Source organism: Ostrinia furnacalis, unplaced genomic scaffold, assembly GCF_004193835.3.
Source record: "Ostrinia furnacalis isolate ACB-3 unplaced genomic scaffold, ASM419383v2 OfSCF1605, whole genome shotgun sequence".
Classification (NCBI taxonomy): domain Eukaryota; kingdom Metazoa; phylum Arthropoda; class Insecta; order Lepidoptera; family Crambidae; genus Ostrinia; species Ostrinia furnacalis.
This window is the reverse complement of record NW_021131844.1, coordinates 1-19,205: the sequence shown is the minus strand read 5'-3', so window position 1 is coordinate 19,205 and position 19,205 is coordinate 1. Positions and strand designations below refer to the sequence as shown.

General features: G+C 44.4%; 1 protein-coding gene across 2 annotated transcripts in view; it reads left to right on the top strand.

The window, feature by feature from the left end:
- Positions 1–11,346, top strand: part of NGR-A26 (neuropeptide receptor A26) — a 130,492-nt gene extending 119,146 nt beyond the window's left edge. Inside the window, exons 6-13 of one of the 2 annotated variants that reach the window (XM_028304906.1) lie at positions 11–104; positions 2,568–2,663; positions 3,411–3,614; positions 4,918–5,019; positions 6,833–7,013; positions 7,517–7,661; positions 9,111–9,177; positions 10,114–11,346. In XM_028304906.1, the coding sequence (XP_028160707.1) occupies positions 11–104; positions 2,568–2,663; positions 3,411–3,614; positions 4,918–5,019; positions 6,833–7,013; positions 7,517–7,661; positions 9,111–9,177; positions 10,114–10,130 (906 nt within the window). In that variant the 3' untranslated portion in view covers positions 10,131–11,346. Of the gene's footprint in view, positions 1–10; positions 105–2,567; positions 2,664–3,410; positions 3,615–4,917; positions 5,020–6,832; positions 7,014–7,516; positions 7,662–9,110 lie in introns of both variants that reach the window. The other variant, XM_028304904.1, reaches the window with a different exon arrangement.
- Positions 11,347–19,205: the final 7,859 nt, after the last annotated feature.

The following is a 19,205-nucleotide window of genomic DNA, read 5'->3' as shown; positions in this document are numbered from 1 at the left end:
CTTATTCCAGGCTGTGGTGATGTATGCCTCCACATACGTCCTGGTAGCCCTGAGCATAGACAGATGCGATGCCATCACGAACCCCATGAATTTCTCCGGAAGCTGTAAGTGCTACATTAATAAATAAGTATCCACTACACCCTATATCTTTATAGACCCAGATGAGCACTTAACCTCATGTATAAGTCGTGCCCCCGAGTGGTCATCACTTCTAGTGACCTTTCCTTATATTTGTCACTAGCTTTCCGCCCGCGGCTTCACCCGCGTGGAATTTTGTCTGTCACAGAAAAACATTATAGCGTGCGTTCCTGTTTCAAAAACTGGGATAAAAACTATCCTATGTCCTTTTCCGGGACTCAAACTATCTCTATGCCAAATTTCATCAAAATTGGTTCAGTGGTGTAGGCGTGAAAGAGAGACAGACAGACAGACAGACAGACAGTGTTACTTTCGCATCTGGGGGCACGGCAGTGCCCCCGCCAAGTCGAGCGCGAAGCAAACACTGCCGTACCATCCTTTACTGGAACCATTTCGCCGCATTTTCAGGCCCCTATTTGAGAACCTCTGGATAAGACCAGAACGCAGAAATTTTTGTCATCTAGTAAGCTATAATCACATAATTAAAATCCAAAATTTCAAGTCTGTAGGTAATTTAGTTCTGAAGTTAAGCGAAAGCAAAGTTTCGCATTTATGACACTCACTCACTGATAATCATCAAAATAGAACTAGTACTTCCCATAAACTCAGAGAGCTGAAATTTGGTACAAAGTAAGGGTTTAATGGCCACATAAAGGGAAAACTATAAAAACTAGGAAAATCGAAGATCTGGAGTAACACCACATTCATAATCAATACTACTAGCGCCACACCGGCACCGTGGTGTTCGCCTGTACCGCTCACCGCTAGATGGCGCTAGCACTTTGAGCGTCGATTTTCTGCACCGCGGAGTCTAGATTCCAGATTCAGATCTGCACCCCCCCGTCGATTAAGTTGAATGTTGTATAATTTGAATTTGGTTGATTTCGTTTATTATATCGTGAGGTTCGCTAAGGTTAAGTTATTATTAAAACAATTCTGATTCGTTGTCCGTTTTGAAGGTCGCTATGTTTAATATCGTAAAAAAAAATTCGATAATATTAAAGGACGACTGATAATATTAAAGGACGACGACGTTAAATAATTATGCCACATTCTAAAGATTGTTCAACGGCCAAGTCACACAACATTAACTATAATAATAAAGAAATCGCAGTAAGGAACCATAGACTTGGCACGACTTTGTCTAGATTTCATTACTTTTTAGAGATAAACAAGCAGCTCCATCGAGACTTGGCTAGTTTTTTACAGAATGTTTTTGGTGGGATTTATAATTAGTATTGATTCTTCCCTACCAATAGAGCTATACTTTAAATGTTCGTAGTTGGCCAAAATAAGTAATTACTATTAGGCTGAGTTGCACCATCTAACTTTAACGGTAACTATGACGATGACCGGTGCTTTTTGTATGGAGTTTGACAGATTTTTGACGTTTGTTATAGTTAAAGTTAGATGGAGCAACCCAGCCTTAGACTGAGTTGCACCATCTAACTTTGACCGAAACTATAACGATAACCGGTGCTTTTTGTATGGATTTTGACAGATTTTTGACGTTGGTCAAAGTTAAAGTAAGATGGAGCAACCCAGCCTTAATCTTTCATTAGTGTCAAAATAGTTAACTATAGTCAAAGGTTTTGAGCTACCAGAATAACTTATTGTTTTACGTCTAGTCTTTAGTCTAGATCGTAGGCTGTTAATCAACTTTTGTATAATGGAAACGAATAGTTACAAACAATTTAACGATAAATATTCTGTCTCAACTGAAATTAGCATTTCCAGCGGTTGATTATTTTTTGATTATTTTATTCGTGGTTCGTTAAGCCGCCATTCCTATTTCTATCAGGGTAACGACTGCCGAAACAATATTTTTAATGGCTCAATCAAAAATGTGTAACGACCACTTAATCCTGGTTTTAATGAATTTTGATTAAACTGGGATCCAGGGAAAATGAAATGATTCTATTAAAAGCGCCCTATTTGTTAGCATTTTGGCATCGAGGATACATGTTTAATTACTCTTTAATTAACCGACTTTTAACGCTTATTTCGGAGTTTTAAAAATAGAACAGCAATTTGAAATGTTGTCTGTTTGCAGAGAAATATTTAAATTGGTTTTGAGCCTTATTTGTTAAAAAATCTGACATCATGGTTGCAATTATGTTTTTACAATTAATTTGAGATCCTTCTTTTGTCTCAATAAGTTAGGCGATTATCACACTGCGCCGCGCTCCGCCGCGGTACGCGGGACGACAGATTTAATCATTGTATTGCAAGTACCTCAGATTGTATAGAAAACACGCGCGGCACAACACACTGACAACGCGTCTGCGCGCGGGATTTTTTATATGAAATCACGCGGACCGCGGCGGAGCGCGGTGCAGTGTGATAATCGTCTTAGAGGTTAGTGGCCCTACTGTGACTACTAACTAAATGACCTGAAGATGATTGATGATTTTTTGTAACTGTTACAGGGAATCGTGCAAGAGGCCTAATTATATCAGCATGGTTAATAAGCATCGTGTTCTCCGTCCCAGTATTCATACTGTACGAACTTAAAGAGATGCAAGGTAATTATTTAATAGAATAAACGAAATAATAAATATTGATTATAAAACCCCACAAAGTAGACCGACGACCTCATAAAGGTAGCAGTAACGCGTTGAATGCAAGCCACTACCGACCGGTCAATATAGAAATCATTGGAAGAGGCCTATGTTCAACAGTGGACGTCCTATAGCTGAAATGGTGATGGATGATGAAGATGATTATAAAACATTGTAAAGCTTACTTAAGAGAATCTTCTCTTAGAATAATAACTCATAAGTGCCACTTGTGGTCTAAACTGAATAAATATTTTTGATTTTGATTATTTTTTTTTTATTTTGCATTCTTAGGTATGACAAATCAATAGTTTCTGAGTGTTCGTTCGTTCGTTCGTTTCAGCCAAATGACGTCCACTGCTTAACAAAGGCCTCCTCCAAGGTTTTCCACAATGCACGATCCTGCGCTGCCCGCATCCAGGTTCTTCCCGCGAACTTTACCAGATCGTCGGTCCACCTAGTAGGAGGCCTGCCCACGCTACGTCTTCCAGCCCGTGGTCGCCACTCCAGAACTTTTCTGCCCCAACGGCCATCGTCTCTACGAGCTATGTGCCCCGCCCACTGCCACTTGATTTTAGCAATTCTGCGAGCTATGTCGTAGTTTCTGAGTGTAAATGCAGTGAAAACTAATTTTTAATAAGTAGCGTGGCGTAAACATGTTCAAGCAAACCATGACCTTATATCTTTTCAAATAGATCCCATATCACATTCCAGGGCAACCGCAATGCTGGATAGAGCTAGGCACGCCTCGCAGATGGCAGATCTGGATGACGTTGGTATCGATCATGATCTTCGTTCTGCCAGCGCTGGCCATCGCAGCGTGTTACGCGGTCATAGTGCTGACAATATGGACGAAGAGCAAAGCTGTGGTTATGAGCCCGCCAATCAACTCTAGGAGGACCAAGACCTTAAGAAATGGTGAGCATAAAGCCAGTCCTCGTAATCAAAATTATGTTCAAGGCTCGGCAGGGCACTCCCTAACACTGCTTAGGTAGTTTAGCGGCGTGCTACGCGGTCATAGTGCTGACAATATGGACGAAGAGCAAAGCTGTAGTTATGAGCCCGCCAATCAACTCTAGGAGGACCAAACCCTTGAGAAATGGTAAGCATAAGATACTAAAGCCCGGTCCGTGAGCACGTAGAATTTTGTCTAATGACCCCTAGCTACCCATCCTTATCGCTCGCGCGTAATTATATTGCTGTCGCGACTGTGCGACGGGCGCCCGCAGTGAGTGTGCGAGCGCGATAGCAACATAATTACGCGCGAGCAATAAGGATGGGTAGCTTGGGGTCATTGGACAAAATTCTACGTGCTCACGGACCAGACAATAGTTAACAAATCCCGCCTTAATAGTTTAGGTTAGGTATTAGGTTCAACCGTGCTACGCGGTCATAGTCCTAACTAAATACAATGGACGAAAAGCAAAGCTGCCTAGCCTATTACCTCTAGGAGGACCAAATCCTTGAGAAATGGTAAGCGTAAGGAACTATCTGATGAATCAAGCCCTACCAGTCCAGGTTATGTATTAAAGATCAGTCATGCTACGTGGTCATAGTGCTGACAATATGGAAGAAGAGCAAAGCTGTTCGTCGTGAGCCCGCCTATCAACTCTAGGAGAACCAGACCTTGAGAAATGGTAAGCATAAGAAACTAGTTGACAAATCCAAGCCTACCAATTCAGGTTATGTATTATGGCTGAACCTCAGCCCTGCTACGTAGTTCATAGTCTTAACTACTTAAATGGACAAAGAGCAAAGCTGTCGTCATGAGCCCGTCTATCAACTGTAGGAGAACTAAGACTGAGAAATAATGAGAGTAAGTTATTACCTTTCTTATACCAGCCCTAGCTGGCAAGTTTCCTATCCTTCGAGGAAAAGAAAAGCTTATGAGCCTACTCAGGAACATTGAGCTCGCCCATCAACCCTAGGAGAACCAAAACTTTGAGAAATGGTGAGCATAAGTGATTATTATCAGATCTATCTGTCACATAGTTTGTGGGCATCTTGCTTTGTAAGAGTGATGGCATCATCAAGGTCTCATTAGTGGACGAAAAACAAAGTAACCTCGCCTTTCAATTTCGAGAAGAAGTGGTAAACAAATGACTACCTTCAATGTTTCTCGAGGTTTCCCACGTGTATCGTTTACTGTGTCAAGGCCAACTATCCAACAAGTGGCACATAATTAACACCACCAATTAACTACAGCCCTTCATCCTTCCAGGGCACGTGGAGAGCGACCCGGACTCCCGCCGCGCGAGCTCCAGGGGGCTCATCCCGAGAGCCAAGATAAAGAGCGTGAAGATGACCTTCGTTATTGTTTTTGGTAAGTTAAAAAGAAAAAAAGAAAAACATTTATTTGGTTTCAACTTAAAATATAACACACAGAATCAGATAACAAAAAACAAGTACAAGTTAGAACCAAAATTGGCCACCGCTCAGCATGTGTCATGCTCTGGAGTGGTAAATAAAACCCAGAACACGACGCTGTTATTCTGCGGTGACCATTTTTGGAGAGAGCTGGAAACAAACATGAGACAATACACAAAAAACAAACAAAGGAGAAAAACAAAATAAAAAATACAATATTAAAAGAAGAAAAAAAGTAAATAGATGATGCCCAACATTATCCGTCTCAGTCATGACTCATGACGCTGACAGGAGGTCGCCACCATGACGGATAGTTACAACCGTTATTCCTATTGATTAAAGGCTTCCACAGACCAAACGCGGGTCAGAAGCAGTGCGGGTCAGTTGCAGCGCGGCAGTAGGCACACGGAAATCAGCGGCAGTTTCAAAGCAGTGGCAACGCGGACGGTTGTCAAAAAATTCAATATTTGAAAACCGCTTTCAACGCGCTACTACCGCCCTGCGTCCGGTGTGTTATACTAAAGCCTGGTCCGTGAGCACGTAGAATTTTGTCCAATGACCCCAAGCTACCCACCCTTATCGCTCGCAAGTAATTATGTTATATGTATACCGGGGATTCATCCCGAGGGCTATGATAAAGAGGTCAAAATAACCTTTGTTATTGTTTTTGGTAAGTTCCAACCATTATTCTCGCTTTCTTAAGGTCTAAATTTAGTTTTCCAGGTATTGTTCCTATTGTTCTGTTTAAATGTGGCTTTTCAGAGCTATTTTGGTGCCGAGTATCAATAATAATTGTTATTAGGTGCTTGATTAATATGTAGTGGTTAGATTTGAAGCTTACATGGTGATTATTGTAATGTTAGATTTTGAGTCTCTTCATTTCTTTTGTAACGTTAGACACGATTAACTTTGCATGGCGACATTTAAGATGTTTTGGCTCTAAAAAATTGGAAAAGTTGCAAATCTTAGAAAGAGAATATCGAGTCCTTTAGAAGTTTTACAACGCACATAGAAAAGTAATTTCAGGGTTAAGTTTACATGATAACAACAGGAATATTTCCCACCTGTTCTTCCCACCGCTGCAATACCTGCATAACCAAGATCTACAGCTAACATGGTACAGTAGAATCTCGATTATCCGGACTCATTCTTCACAGTTTCTAATTACCGATTTACAGTCTGGACCCATAAAAATGGAAGGCGCCGCCACCGTAACACGGTATGGACTTCGTCTTAGTTCATTGTTAAAAGAAATTGATTTAGCCAATGGTCTAAAATTTAGATTTTTAGACTCTAATCTAAATGATGTCGGCCGTTTAGTGTAGTGGTTCAGAGCGGACTACTATGCCGACAGGTCCCGGGTTCGATTCCCGGCCGGGCAGAAATTGAAATTATGAATTTTAATTTCTGTGACGGGTCTGAGTGTTACTATGTATAATATGTATGTATTTAAAACAAAAATAAAAAAAAGTATATAAGTAGTATATCCGTTAAGCTAGCACCCATAACACAAGCATTAAGTTGCTTACTTTGGGGCTAGCTGGCGCTGTGTGAAATTGTCCAAAGATTTATTTATTTTTATTATTTATGTATTGAAAACCCTTTCTATCATAAAAAGTTAATTATTGTTTGATTTTACTTTGAAATCGATTATCCGGAACACCCCTGGTTTTAATTGATCCGGATAATCGGGATTCTACTGTATTATGGTATTTACTCAAGAGCTTACATGGTATCAATATACTTATTCAAGTGTTTCTCCGTTCCAGTATTCGTGCTCTGCTGGTCCCCGTACATCGTGTTCGACCTGCTCCAAGTGTACAACCACATCCCGCCGACTCAAAGCAACCTGGCCATCGCTACCCTCATCCAGAGCCTGGCGCCTCTCAACTCGGCAGCCAATCCGTTGATATGCTGCATGTTCTCCCCTCATATTTATACTAGCCTCAGGTAAATATCTGTTGTTCATTTCAGTGAAATAACGTCCACCGCTGAACATAAGCCTTCCCCAAGGATTTCTACGACGACCAGGTACTTCTCGCGACTTTCCCTAGATCGTCGGTCCATCTAGTGGTAGAGACCTACAACACTATGTCTTCTGGCCCATGGTTGCCACTCGAGAACTTTTCTGTCCAACGGCCATCAGCTCTACGAGCTATAAATGGCCTGCCCACTGCCACTTGAGTTTAGCAATTCTTCGAGCTACGGTCGGTCGGTCAAATAATTTATATTCACTTCAAATGCATGTATGGACAGAACAAAAGTATTGAAGACTATTTCCAACGACTGGTACCACGTTGCCCGTATCCAGCTTTGCTTCCCGCAACCTTTACTAGATCGCCGGTTACATTTATATGCTCGTATCCTATATTTATTTTACTATGATCATTCTTTGCTAATTGGTTTACTTTGTCACTGATCGTAATACTAATTGGTTTGTCCTCACGTTTCAGGCGAGTGCCACCTTACCGCTGGCTGTTCTGGGGCCGCACGCGCAAGCGTCACGGGCGCGGCACGCTGCGATCGCGATCCGACTCCACCGCGCACTCCGATCTGCTGAGTTCCACGCACGCGCGTCGCTCGCACTCGGTTGCCACGGTCAGTGCCTGTTTGTTAGCAAGACTTCAGATTTCTTTCAGATGTGTATGCTCTGTCACGTCACAGTATGTTAATACCACCCCTCCTACTTCTACTTTGCCTGGCCCATTCCCATTTTATTTGGGGTCGGCCCTCCTCGTCATGCGTCTCCAGGCGGCTCGGTCCTGGGTTGTCTTACTGTTAACTTGGGCTTCTTTAAGGTCGTTATTGATTACGGACATCCATTTAATTCGGGGTCTTCCTCGTCCGCGGGGCTTAGTTTGGATGTCTAGCACTTTTCTGGTCATATGGTCGGGTGGTCGCCTCATGACGTGCCCGTACCACCGCAGACGGCTCTCCTGCAATTTAGCTGGGATAGGTCTCACTTTAAAGGTGCCTCTTATGTGTGTGTTTCTCACATGGTCCAGCCTAGTTACACCACCTGCCCATCTGAGCATCTTCATCTGAGCGCAGTGCAATTGCTAATACCACCCCTCCTGTGTCGCTCCTATACCTCAGGCTATTGACTCAGTTCGCCGCTAGACCTATATCAAGTCAAGTCAAGACTGCAGCACTCCTGTAATGAAGGCATTTCAGTTCATCATAATAATATTACTAGTTACCTAGTGACGACGCCACAGCTAGTGGCACTGGCGGCGGCTTGATCAAAAGCAAAGCCACCAGCAAATACCCTCGCAAGAGCTCTGAATCGTTATTCGCAATCTGACATGAAAGGCGTGAACGTACTGTCCTCATGCTACTGGTCACCTCAGCGGCAGCATGGCCGCTGACTTTGTTGCGGTTAACGCTCAAAAAACTATATGGATCCACCACTATAAGCAGTTCATCCTATTTCTGAATCTACTTTGTCACAAACACGAACAGTTGGTATTCACCACTTACTACTATCTGTATCTCCTTTGGTTGCCAAGAGCATAGTACTCCTCGTCGATTTTTTCTAGTATGTTGTGTAACCTTCAGACTTAATTTTTTTTTTCTGAAAATTATACTTACCTGCCTTATCAAGTATAGACATTAGACATGTTGACACCACCAATCAATTGACGTACTTTTTAAAACTGTCAAAACGAAACTCTCCCATAGATTTTGTATGGCACTACAAGCAAGTGACGTCACTATTTTTCCAACTCAATTAAACTACTTTTTTCAATCACAATGCGAACAAAAATCGTAATTTACAGGTACTTAATTTAAAATTAATTAAGTTTTTAAGACCAGAGGTGGAATTGTGTAAAGCAATCGTTATCATTTGACAGTTCATAACGTACGATTATTCTGTCAAACGCTTTGTTTAAATGACTTTATCGTACGTTATGAACTGTCAAATGATTACGATTGCTTTACACAATTCCACCTCTGAATGAAGGGTCTTTTTAAAAAAGTTGTGGTTTTGAATGATTGAGGTATGGTGTCAAACTGTCTATTGTAAAAATAATGTTTTCTTTCCAGATTCTAAACCGCACCCGCAGCAACAGCGTGTCCCGCGAGGTGCGCCGCACGCAGCTCCTAGTGCTAGTTCCCGCGCGCGACTGACAGCGTGCTCCCGCGAGCGCGCGCGTCGCGTCCACCCACGACGTGATGCTCTAGCGCCGCCCGCCGGCCTGCAGCGGGAACCACTGCTGCAGGCACGCGCTGGAAGTGCGCTTCGAGGCAGGGACTATGAAGTAGATTACCATTAGTGTGTTTCTTGTGACATGCGTGAGGATAATAGTGCTGCCAGCAGGGAGGAATATTGCTGCAAGCACTTCTTAAAAGTGAGGTTCTAGGTGGAGACTATTATTGCTTAGTATGTTACCTACTAGTCACCGACGTGATGCTCTAGCGCCGCCTGCCGGCCTGCAGCGGGAACCACTGCTGCAGGCACTCGCTGGAAGTGCGCTTCGAGGCAGGGACTATGAAGTAGACAATCCTTAAGGCCAGTGTAAAGCAAGATAACTGAAGCAAGAATATTTCTTTTACTAGTGACGTATGTGATGCTCTAGTGTGACGTGTGACTGACAACGCCCGCCCGCGAGCTACTACTCATGACTAGATGCTCTAGTAACGCTTCCCGACCAGTAGCAGGAATCACTGCACACTGCAGGAACTCGCTGGAAGTGCGCTTCGAGACAGGGACTATGAAGTAGATTACCATTAGTGTGTTTCTTGTGACATGCGTGAGGCTATAGTGATGCCAGCAACACTTCTTAAAAGTGAGTTTCTAGGTGGGGACTAAGAAAGTGGCGTAATTATGTTGCTGTCGCGCTCGTACACTCACTGCGGGCGCCCGTCGCACAGTCGCGACAGCAATATAATTACGCGCGAGCGATAAGGATGGGTAGCTTGGGGTCATTGGACAAAATTCTACGTGCTCGAAGACCAGGCTTTAGTAGGGCATCAATATTATGCAACGACTGCTTGGTACAATACATATTGATGATGAGACTATCTCAAGCGCAGCTCCTAGTGCTAGTTCCCGCGCGCGACTGACAGCGTGCTCCCGCGAGCGCGCGCGTCGCGTCCACCCACGACGTGATGCTCTAGCGCCGCCCGCCGGCCTGCAGCGGGAACCACTGCTGCAGGCACTCGCTGGAAGTGCGCTTCGAGACAGGGACTATGAAGTAGACAAACGTTAAGGCCAGTGTAAAGCAAGTTTTTGTTAGTACAAAAACTTGCTTTACTAGTGTGACCTACGGGACAGGCTAGATTCAAGGAGTGACGTAGGTACGCCTACCTAGTGTTAGTTCCTGCGTGCGACTGACAACGTGCACCAGCGAATCAGCTGGGATTATAAAGTAGATTACCATCTGTGTTTTTTTTTTACATGCATGAGGCTATAGTGCCGCCAGCAGAGAGAACTATTGCTGCAGGCACTCCTTAAAATTGAGTTTTTAGGTGTGGACTAAGGTAGGGCATCAATATTATGCAACGACTGCTTGGTACAATACATAATATTGATAAATGAGACTATCTCAAGCGCAGCTCCTAGTGCTGGTTCCCGCGCGCGACTGACAGCGTGCTCCCGCGAGCGCGCGCGTCGCGTCCACCCACGACGTGATGCTCTAGCGCCGCCCGCCGGCCTGCAGCGGGAACCACTGCTGCAGGCACTCGCTGGAAGTGCGCTTCGAGGCAGGGACTATGAAGTAGATTACCATTAGTGTGTTTCTTGTGACATGCGTGAGGCTATAGTGATGCCAGCTGCACTTCTTAAAAGTGAGTTTCTAGGTTGGGACTAAGAAAGTGGCGTAATTATGTTGCTGTCGCGCTCGTACACTCACTGCGGGCGCCCGTCGCACAGTCGCGACAGCAATATAATTACGCGCGAGCGATAAGGATGGGTAGCTTGGGGTCATTGGACAAAATTCTACGTGCTCGAAGACCAGGCTTTAGTAGGGCACCAATATTATGCAACGACTGCTTGGTACAATACATATTGATAATGAGACTATCTCAATCGCAGCTCCTAGTGCTAGTTCCCGCGCGCGACTGACAGCGTGCTCCCGCGAGCGCGCGCGTCGCGTCCACCCACGACGTGATGCTCTAGCGCCGCCCGCCGGCCTGCAGCGGGAACCACTGCTGCAGGCACTCGCTGGAAGTGCGCTTCGAGGCAGGGACTATGAAGTAGATTACCATTAGTGTGTTTTTTGTGACATGTGTGAGGATATAGTGCTGCCAGCAGCACTTCTTAAAAGTGAGTTTCTAGGTTGGGACTAAAAAAGTGGCGTAATTATGTTGCTGTCGCACTCGTACACTCACTGCGGTGTGACAGCAATATAATTACGCGCGAGCGATAAGGATGGGTAGCTTGGGGTCATTGGACAAAATTCTACGTGCTCGCAGACCAGGCTTTAGTAGGGCATCAATAATAATATGCAACGACTGCTTGGTACAATACATATTGATGATGAGACTATCTCAAGCGCAGCTCCTAGTGCTAGTTCCCGCGCGCGACTGACAGCGTGCTCCCGCGAGCGCGCGCGTCGCGTCCACCCACGACGTGATGCTCTAGCGCCGCCCGCCGGCCTGCAGCGGGAACCACTGCTGCAGGCACGCGCTGGAAGTGCGCTTCGAGGCAGGGACTATGAAGTAGATGACTAAGGCAAGAGTATTTGTGTTTTTGGCGACGTGTGTGATGCTCTAGTGTGACTGACAACGCCCGCCCGCGAGCTACTACTCATGACGAGATGCTCTAGTAACGCTTCCCGACCTGCAGCGGGAACCACTGCTGCAGGCACTCGCTGGAAGTGCGCTTCGAGGCAGGGACTATGAAGTAGATGACTAAGGCAAGAGTATTTGTGTGCTTAGTGTGTTACTGGTGACGTATGAGGTGCTCTAGTGCGACTGACAACGCCCGCCCGCGAGCTATTATTCACGACGAGATGCTCTAGTAACGCTTCCCGGCCTGCAGCGGGAACCACTGCTGCAGGCACTCGCTGGAAGTGCGCTTCGAGACAGGGACTATGAAGTAGACAAACTTTAAGGCCAGTGTAAAGCAAGTTTTTGTTAGTACAAAAACTTGCTTTACTAGTGTGACTTACGGGACAGGCTAGATTCAAAGAGTGACGTAGGTACGCCTACCTAGTGTTAGTTCCTGCGTGCGACTGACAACGTGCACCCGCGAGACAGCTGGGATTATAAAGTAGATTACCATCAGTGTGTTTCTTGTGACATGCGTGAGGATATAGTGCTACCAGCCGGAAGAATGAATGCTGCAGGCACTCCTTAGAAGTGAGTTTCTAGGTGGGGACTAAGATGTAAATAAGGTACTTAGGGCATCAATATATGCAACGACTTATTGGTACAATACATATTGATAATGAGACTGTCTCAAGCGCAGCTCCTAGTGCTAGTTCCCGCGCGCGACTGACAGCGTGCTCCCGCGAGCGCGCGCGTCGCGTCCACCCACGACGTGATGCTCTAGCGCCGCCCGCCGGCCTGCAGCGGGAACCACTGCTGCAGGCACTCGCTGGAAGTACGCTTCGAGACAGGGACTATGAAGTAGACAATCGTAAAGGCCAGTGTAAAGCAAGATAACTGAGGCAAGAATATTTGTGTTACTAGTGACGTATGTGATGCTCTAGTGTGACTGACAACGCCCGCCCGCGAGATACTACTCACGACGAGATGCTCTAGTAACGCTTCGACCTGTAGCTGGAATAACTTCTGCAGGAACTCGCTGGAAGTGCGCTTCGACACAGGGACTATGAAGTAGATTACCACTAGTGAATTTTTTGTGACATGCGTGAGGCTATAGTGCTGCCAGCAGCACTTCTTAAAAGTGAGTTTCTAGGTTGGGACTAAGAAAGTGGCGTAATTATGTTGCTGTCGCGCTCGTACACTCACTGCGGGCGCCCGTCACACACTCGCGACAGCAATATAATTACGCGCGAGCGATAAGGATGGGTAGCTTGGGGTCATTGGACAAAATTGTACGTGCTCGCAGACCAGGCTTTAGTAGGGCATCAATATTATGCAACGACTGCTTGGTACAATACATATTGATAATGAGACTATCTCAAGCGCAGCTCCTAGTGCTAGTTCCCGCGCGCGACTGACAGCGTGCTCCCGCGAGCGCGCGCGTCGCGTCCACCCACGACGTGATGCTCTAGCGCCGCCCGCCGGCCTGCAGCGGGAACCACTGCTGCAGGCACTCGCTGGAAGTGCGCTTCGAGACAGGGACTATGAAGTAGATAACAGTTAAGGCCACAAATAAGTCTTTAGTGCATCAATATATTGTGTGTTACTAGTGACGTATGAGGTACTCTAGTGTGACTGACAACGCCCGCCCGCGAGCTATTATTCACGACGAGATGCACTTCCTGGCCTGCAGCGGGAACCACTGCTGCAGGCACTCGCTGGAAGTGCGCTTCGAGACAGGGACTATGAAGTAGATGACTAAAGCAAGAGCATTTGTGTTACTAGTGACGTATGAGGTGCTCTAGTGCGACTGACAGCGCTCGCCCGCGATCTACTACTCACGACGTGATGCTCTAGCGCCGCCTGCCAGCCTGCAGCGGGAACCACTGCTGCAGGCACTCGCTGGAAGTGCGCTTCGAGGCAGGGACTATGAAGTAGATGACTAAGGCAAGAGCATTTGTGTTATTGGTGACGTGTGTGATGCTCTAGTGCGACTGACAACGCCCGCCCGCGAGATACTACTCACGACGTGTTGCTTTAGCGCCGCCCGCCGGCCTGCAGCGGGAACCACTGCTGCAGGCACTCGCTGGAAGTGCGCTTCGAGGCAGGGACTATGAAGTAGATGACTAAGGCAAGAGTATTTGTGTTATTGGTGACGTGTGTGATGCTCTAGTGCGACTGACAACGCCCGCCCGCGAGATACTACTCACGACGTGTTGCTTTAGCGCCGCCTGCCGGCCTGCAGCGGGAACCACTGCTGCAGGCACTCGCTGGAAGTACGCTTCGAGGCAGGGACTATGAAGTAGATGACTAAGGCAAGAGTATTTGTGTGCTTAGTGTGTTACTGGTGACGTATGAGGTGCTCGAGTGTGATTGACAACGCCCGCCCGCGAGCTATTATTCACGACGAGATGCTCTAGTAACGCTTCCCGGCCTGCAGCGGGAACCACTGCTGCAGGCACTCGCTGGAAGTGCGCTTCGAGACAGGGACTATGAAGTAGACAATCGTAAAGGCCAGTGTAAAGCAAGATAACTGAGGCAAGAATATTTGTGTTACTAGTGACGTATGTGATGCTCTAGTGTGACTGACAACGCCCGCCCGCGAGATACTACTCACGACGAGATGCTTAGTAACGGTTCTCGTCCTATAGCGGGAATTAGTGCTGTAGGAACTCGCTGGAAGTTCGCTTCGAGACAGGGACTATGAAGTACACAAACGTTAAGGCCAGTGTATAGCAAGTTTTGGAACTTACTAGTGACTTAGGAGTGAGGCTAGATTCTAGGAAGAGTGACGTGTACGTCCACCTACCTAGTGTTAGTTCCTGCGTGAGACTGACAGCGTGCACCCGCGAGACAGCTGGGACTAGAGATGTGCCGCTGAGAAAGTTCTCGTTCCCGGCAATATTCCCAGTGAGAATATTCTCGAGAACCGAGAACGCTCCCGGGAATATTCTCAGTGTTCTCGACAGAATACATTTAGTTTTAATTTTAATTTTGTCTTTTATATGTGATATTATTTGTAATGTTTCGATGTTTTATTAACTGGGCGTTAAGACTAGTCGTTATAAACAAGGCATGAAACGTGTGAGTGAGATATTGCTGTCTTGCTCACTCTTTTCGTGGCGAACGCGTACCGCGGCTTTAGGACTCGGCTACGGTATTTGAACATCAGTGTGCCTCTGAGTTTTAAGGCCCTTGCCACCCTGGCGGATTGCAAGCGGATTCAAAGTGGATTTAAAGCGGAGTGGCGACGCGACGGAGAAGCCGCGTGAAAATATCGTAAAGCTTCCCAAAGGCTGCCCAGCCGAGCTGGATTCGATGATTGACTTTTTTTTCGAAGTTGGACCTACCTAACTGGACTGTTTGTCCCAGGTATACATTATTGTCAACAACCTCGAGTGTAGAGTCTCCAACTTTTAGAGGAGTGGGTGCAACACGGTCTTTAGACATGATTTTTAAATCTTGTCCATGTTCATTTTGAGACCCACTTGTTGAGAGACTCTATTGAGGCCATCGAGCATTGTGCCTAGATCTTCCACGATCTCAGCCATGACTACGATATCGTCTGCTGTCTGGGTGATGTACTCGCCGTTGATATTTATGCTGAATCCGCTCCAGCCCAGAAGCTTGAAAACATCTTCCAGGGCGGTGGTGATGACGTCTCCCTGTCTCACCCCTCGCTGCAACTGGATAGGTTTCGGGTCCTGATCTTAAAACGGACTGTCACTGTGGCGTGTTTGTACAAGCCTTTCAACACTTTAATGTATCAATAGTCAATTTGGCACAGTTGAAGAGACTGAAGCACTGCCCATGTTTCAAACGAATCGAAGGCTTTCTCATAGTTCACAAACGCAAAGTGGCTGATTATACTCCTTGATCTTCCGTATAATCTGCCGTTGCGTATATTATTATGGTATATGGTACTAAAGCCTTTTCGGAAACCGGCTTGTTCAGGGGGCTGAAAGTCGTCGAGCCTGCTAGCGTGACAATTCGTAATGACTATCGAAAACAGCTTGTAGACATGGCTCAGAAGCGAAATGGGTCTATAATTCTTCAACAAGGTTTTGTCACCTTTTTTGAAGAGGAGTATTACCATTCTTCTAAGTGTCGGATCAATCTAGCTAGCACGTATTTTCTATAAAAATGTGTCAAATGATCCGTCAGACAGGCTATCCACAACTTATCCAGAAGTGGCGAAACAGGCCCTTACTAAGCGATTGTGAAATATGCCCTTAATGTCAAATAAGAATAGTTTAAAAAACTAAAAACACGCTTTTAATTACTAACAGCACTAAAAAGCCAAAAATCATCAGGACCCTGGACATCATCTAGCATTAAAGTGCTCGAAAAGACAAATCCAACGAACCCAATCTCGATGAGTTTCCGCCGTTTCGTTTAGGAGTTCCTATGGCTACCTCCTGACTCCATCATTAGGACCCTGGACATTATCTAGCACTTAAAGATCTCGAAAGACATCCAATGAACCCAAACTCGATGTGATTCCGCCGTTTCGTTTAGGAGTTCTTTTGGCCACCTTCCAGTCCCATCATCAGACCAGCTGGTACCACAATATTGTATTGCCATTTCTAATCTACATATAATTGCCAAGTTTCATGATGATACAAGACTTAGAAGTGCGTGTAATTCCGATTCTAAGATTCCATTACATAGTTAGTTACATACACGACGACCTAATAAGAGCGTGTTAAAAACGAAAAAATGGACAGTTACATTATTTAATTACGTGTAAAAAGAAATTTCTGTCATCTTACATATCATTAAAACGACATTTCACGACGAAAAAAATAAAATATAATAAAGGTGCAGTTGCCAAGAATATTGCCGAGAAAGTTCCCGAGAATATTCTCGGGAACACTGAGAATATAGCCTTTCACTGCAAATAGAGTGTATTGTTTAATATACACTTATCTGTTGACTTAATTTAATACTATTTTACTTAAGAAAGTTTATTTATTTCCATTAGATAAACATGATTCTCAACCTTTCTCACTTAGGAGAACGCTCCCGGGAACGCTCCCGAGAATATTCTCAGCTGAGAGAGCGTTCTCGGGAACGGCACATCAATAGCTGGGACTATAAAGTAGATTACCATCTGTGTGTTTTTTGTGACATTCGTGAGGATAAGTGCTACCAGCCGGAAGAATGAATGCTGCAGGCACTCTTTAAAAGTGGGTTTCTAGGTGGGGACTAAGATATAGAGAACCGGCGTGAAGCTTCGAGACAGGGACTATGAATAGAAAGACACGGGTCTTAACGCGACATATTAATGAGTTACATTATGTACGCATGACTTGACGTTGAACGCGAAAGTTTAAAATATATGGGGACTATGAAGTAGATTAATAAGGCAAGAATATTTGTGTTGCTGGTGACTTGTAAGTCGACTGTGTCGGCTCCCAGGAAGTGAGATTCGAATTGGAGACTATGAAGTAGATAAGCTTATTAATAACTTACATGAATTATAGATCCGCATACCTAGTGACGTAATTATGTGCGAGGCTATCTACTCACCTGCAGCAAGAATAGATGTTGCAAGCATTCAGTGGAAGAAAGGTTCGAGATGACTACTGGTGACTTATGAAATACTCTAACTCCAGGAATGTTGTATTAACCCGTGCGTGACTGACAGCGCCCGCTCTCGAGTATGAAGTAGGTAAGAACATGGTTAGTGTGTTTTTAGAAACGTGCGTGAGACTGTTGTAGCAGCAACAATAATAGCTGCAGAAATTCTTAGCTCTCTGCAACAGAAACAACAAACTAGTAACACGTGAAATTAGAGTGGGTGGCTCTAAAATCCAAAAAGTCAAGGCATTTGAAGTAGGTATTCCTCGAAGCGCACCCATTTTGAGACGCACCTAATGAAGCGCACCTAGTTCCTCGTTTCGCACATATGTTTACTAATATTATAAAGATTTGGAACTTTATGTCTATTAAGATGAATAAAAAGTACCAGGGCAACATAACAGGTAGTTTCGAGGAATAGTTTAGCTGCGCTTTGTTAGGTGTGTTAAAAATCTACGAGTAAAAACCTTACAAATAATTGTAGGGTAGACCGGGTACAGTAGTACCACGGGTCAATAGTACCATCGGCGATATTTCTTCATACAAGCGACGTTAGATTGTGTGCATAGCGTCAGAATATGCGCTTTTTGTGTTTCCATCCGCTCACCAGTCGGCGGCGCTTGCGCTGAGAAACGAAGGTGTACAGGAAGGATTTTTGTTTTTTGCCCAGCCGCAGTAAGTTTTTATGTCAAATATATGAGCCTATAAGTTGCCTAATATGCTATTTGTTACCAAAGTATTGTTGTCAATAGTTTATCCAGGCTCTAAACTTTGTATCGACACCGAATTATTGGCATTCACTGTGAAAATGACTGAATTTTAGGTGAAGTTCTCTTGACTACCTACTTGGAACAAATGTACCAGTCTCCATGGGGTCAATTGTAGCGGTACAATCAACCCCGTGGTACAATTAACCCCCGGAACCTTATTTTATACTTAATATTTTAAATTGGTTTTAAAGTACCTAAACATATAATAAAATAAGTTATTATAAAACATTCACGTGGTTATTTTACATTTTTACAATTATATTTTTATAATTATAGGCATACCTACCTACTGAAAAAATAGTTAATGTGTTTTATTAAATAAGTAGGTAGATGTCGATAAAAAGGTGATATAAGTACCTAAATGCCTACTTAAAATATTTTAATATAGGTTTCTAAAACCCTTCTGAATATGTACATTTTAGCTTAATTCAGTAAGTAACTAAGTATTTGAACGTTTTGTTTTAGATGCCTCGACGTAGAGTCAAAAGTACAAATGACACTGATCATTTAAAATTTTGTTTATTAATTATTTTAAAAATACACATTCATAAATATTCAGTTTTATTTCATTGAAAAAAATACTAATTCAAAACTGCCCCAGGCGTGTTCAAGGCTGCCCCGACTACGGGGCAGTTTTGAACGTTTACACGTCTGTGCAAAAATCTAAATATCTTAATAAGCGTTCATGAATAATTAAGAAGAACATCATTATTTTGTTGTGTGATAACCATGACCTCTAACTAGGAAGAAAAAATTACTGAAATCGTTCAAATTTGGAAGATATTTAATAAAGTATGAAAATTGTTCAAAGCTGCCCCCCTCTCCCCTACATTTTAGCTTAATTCAGTAAGTAACTAAGTATTTGAACGTTTTGTTTTAGATGCCTCGACGTAGAGTCAAAAGTACGGATCACGGATCAACGGATCTATTCCTTTATGAACAGGCTTATGAAAACATTTTAAAAGGGCGAAGCATTAGTAGGTATAAATAAATCAGGGTCAATTGTACCAGGGGTCAATTGTACCCTCATACAAAAATAGATTTTTAAGTATTGATCATTCTATCATTGTTATTA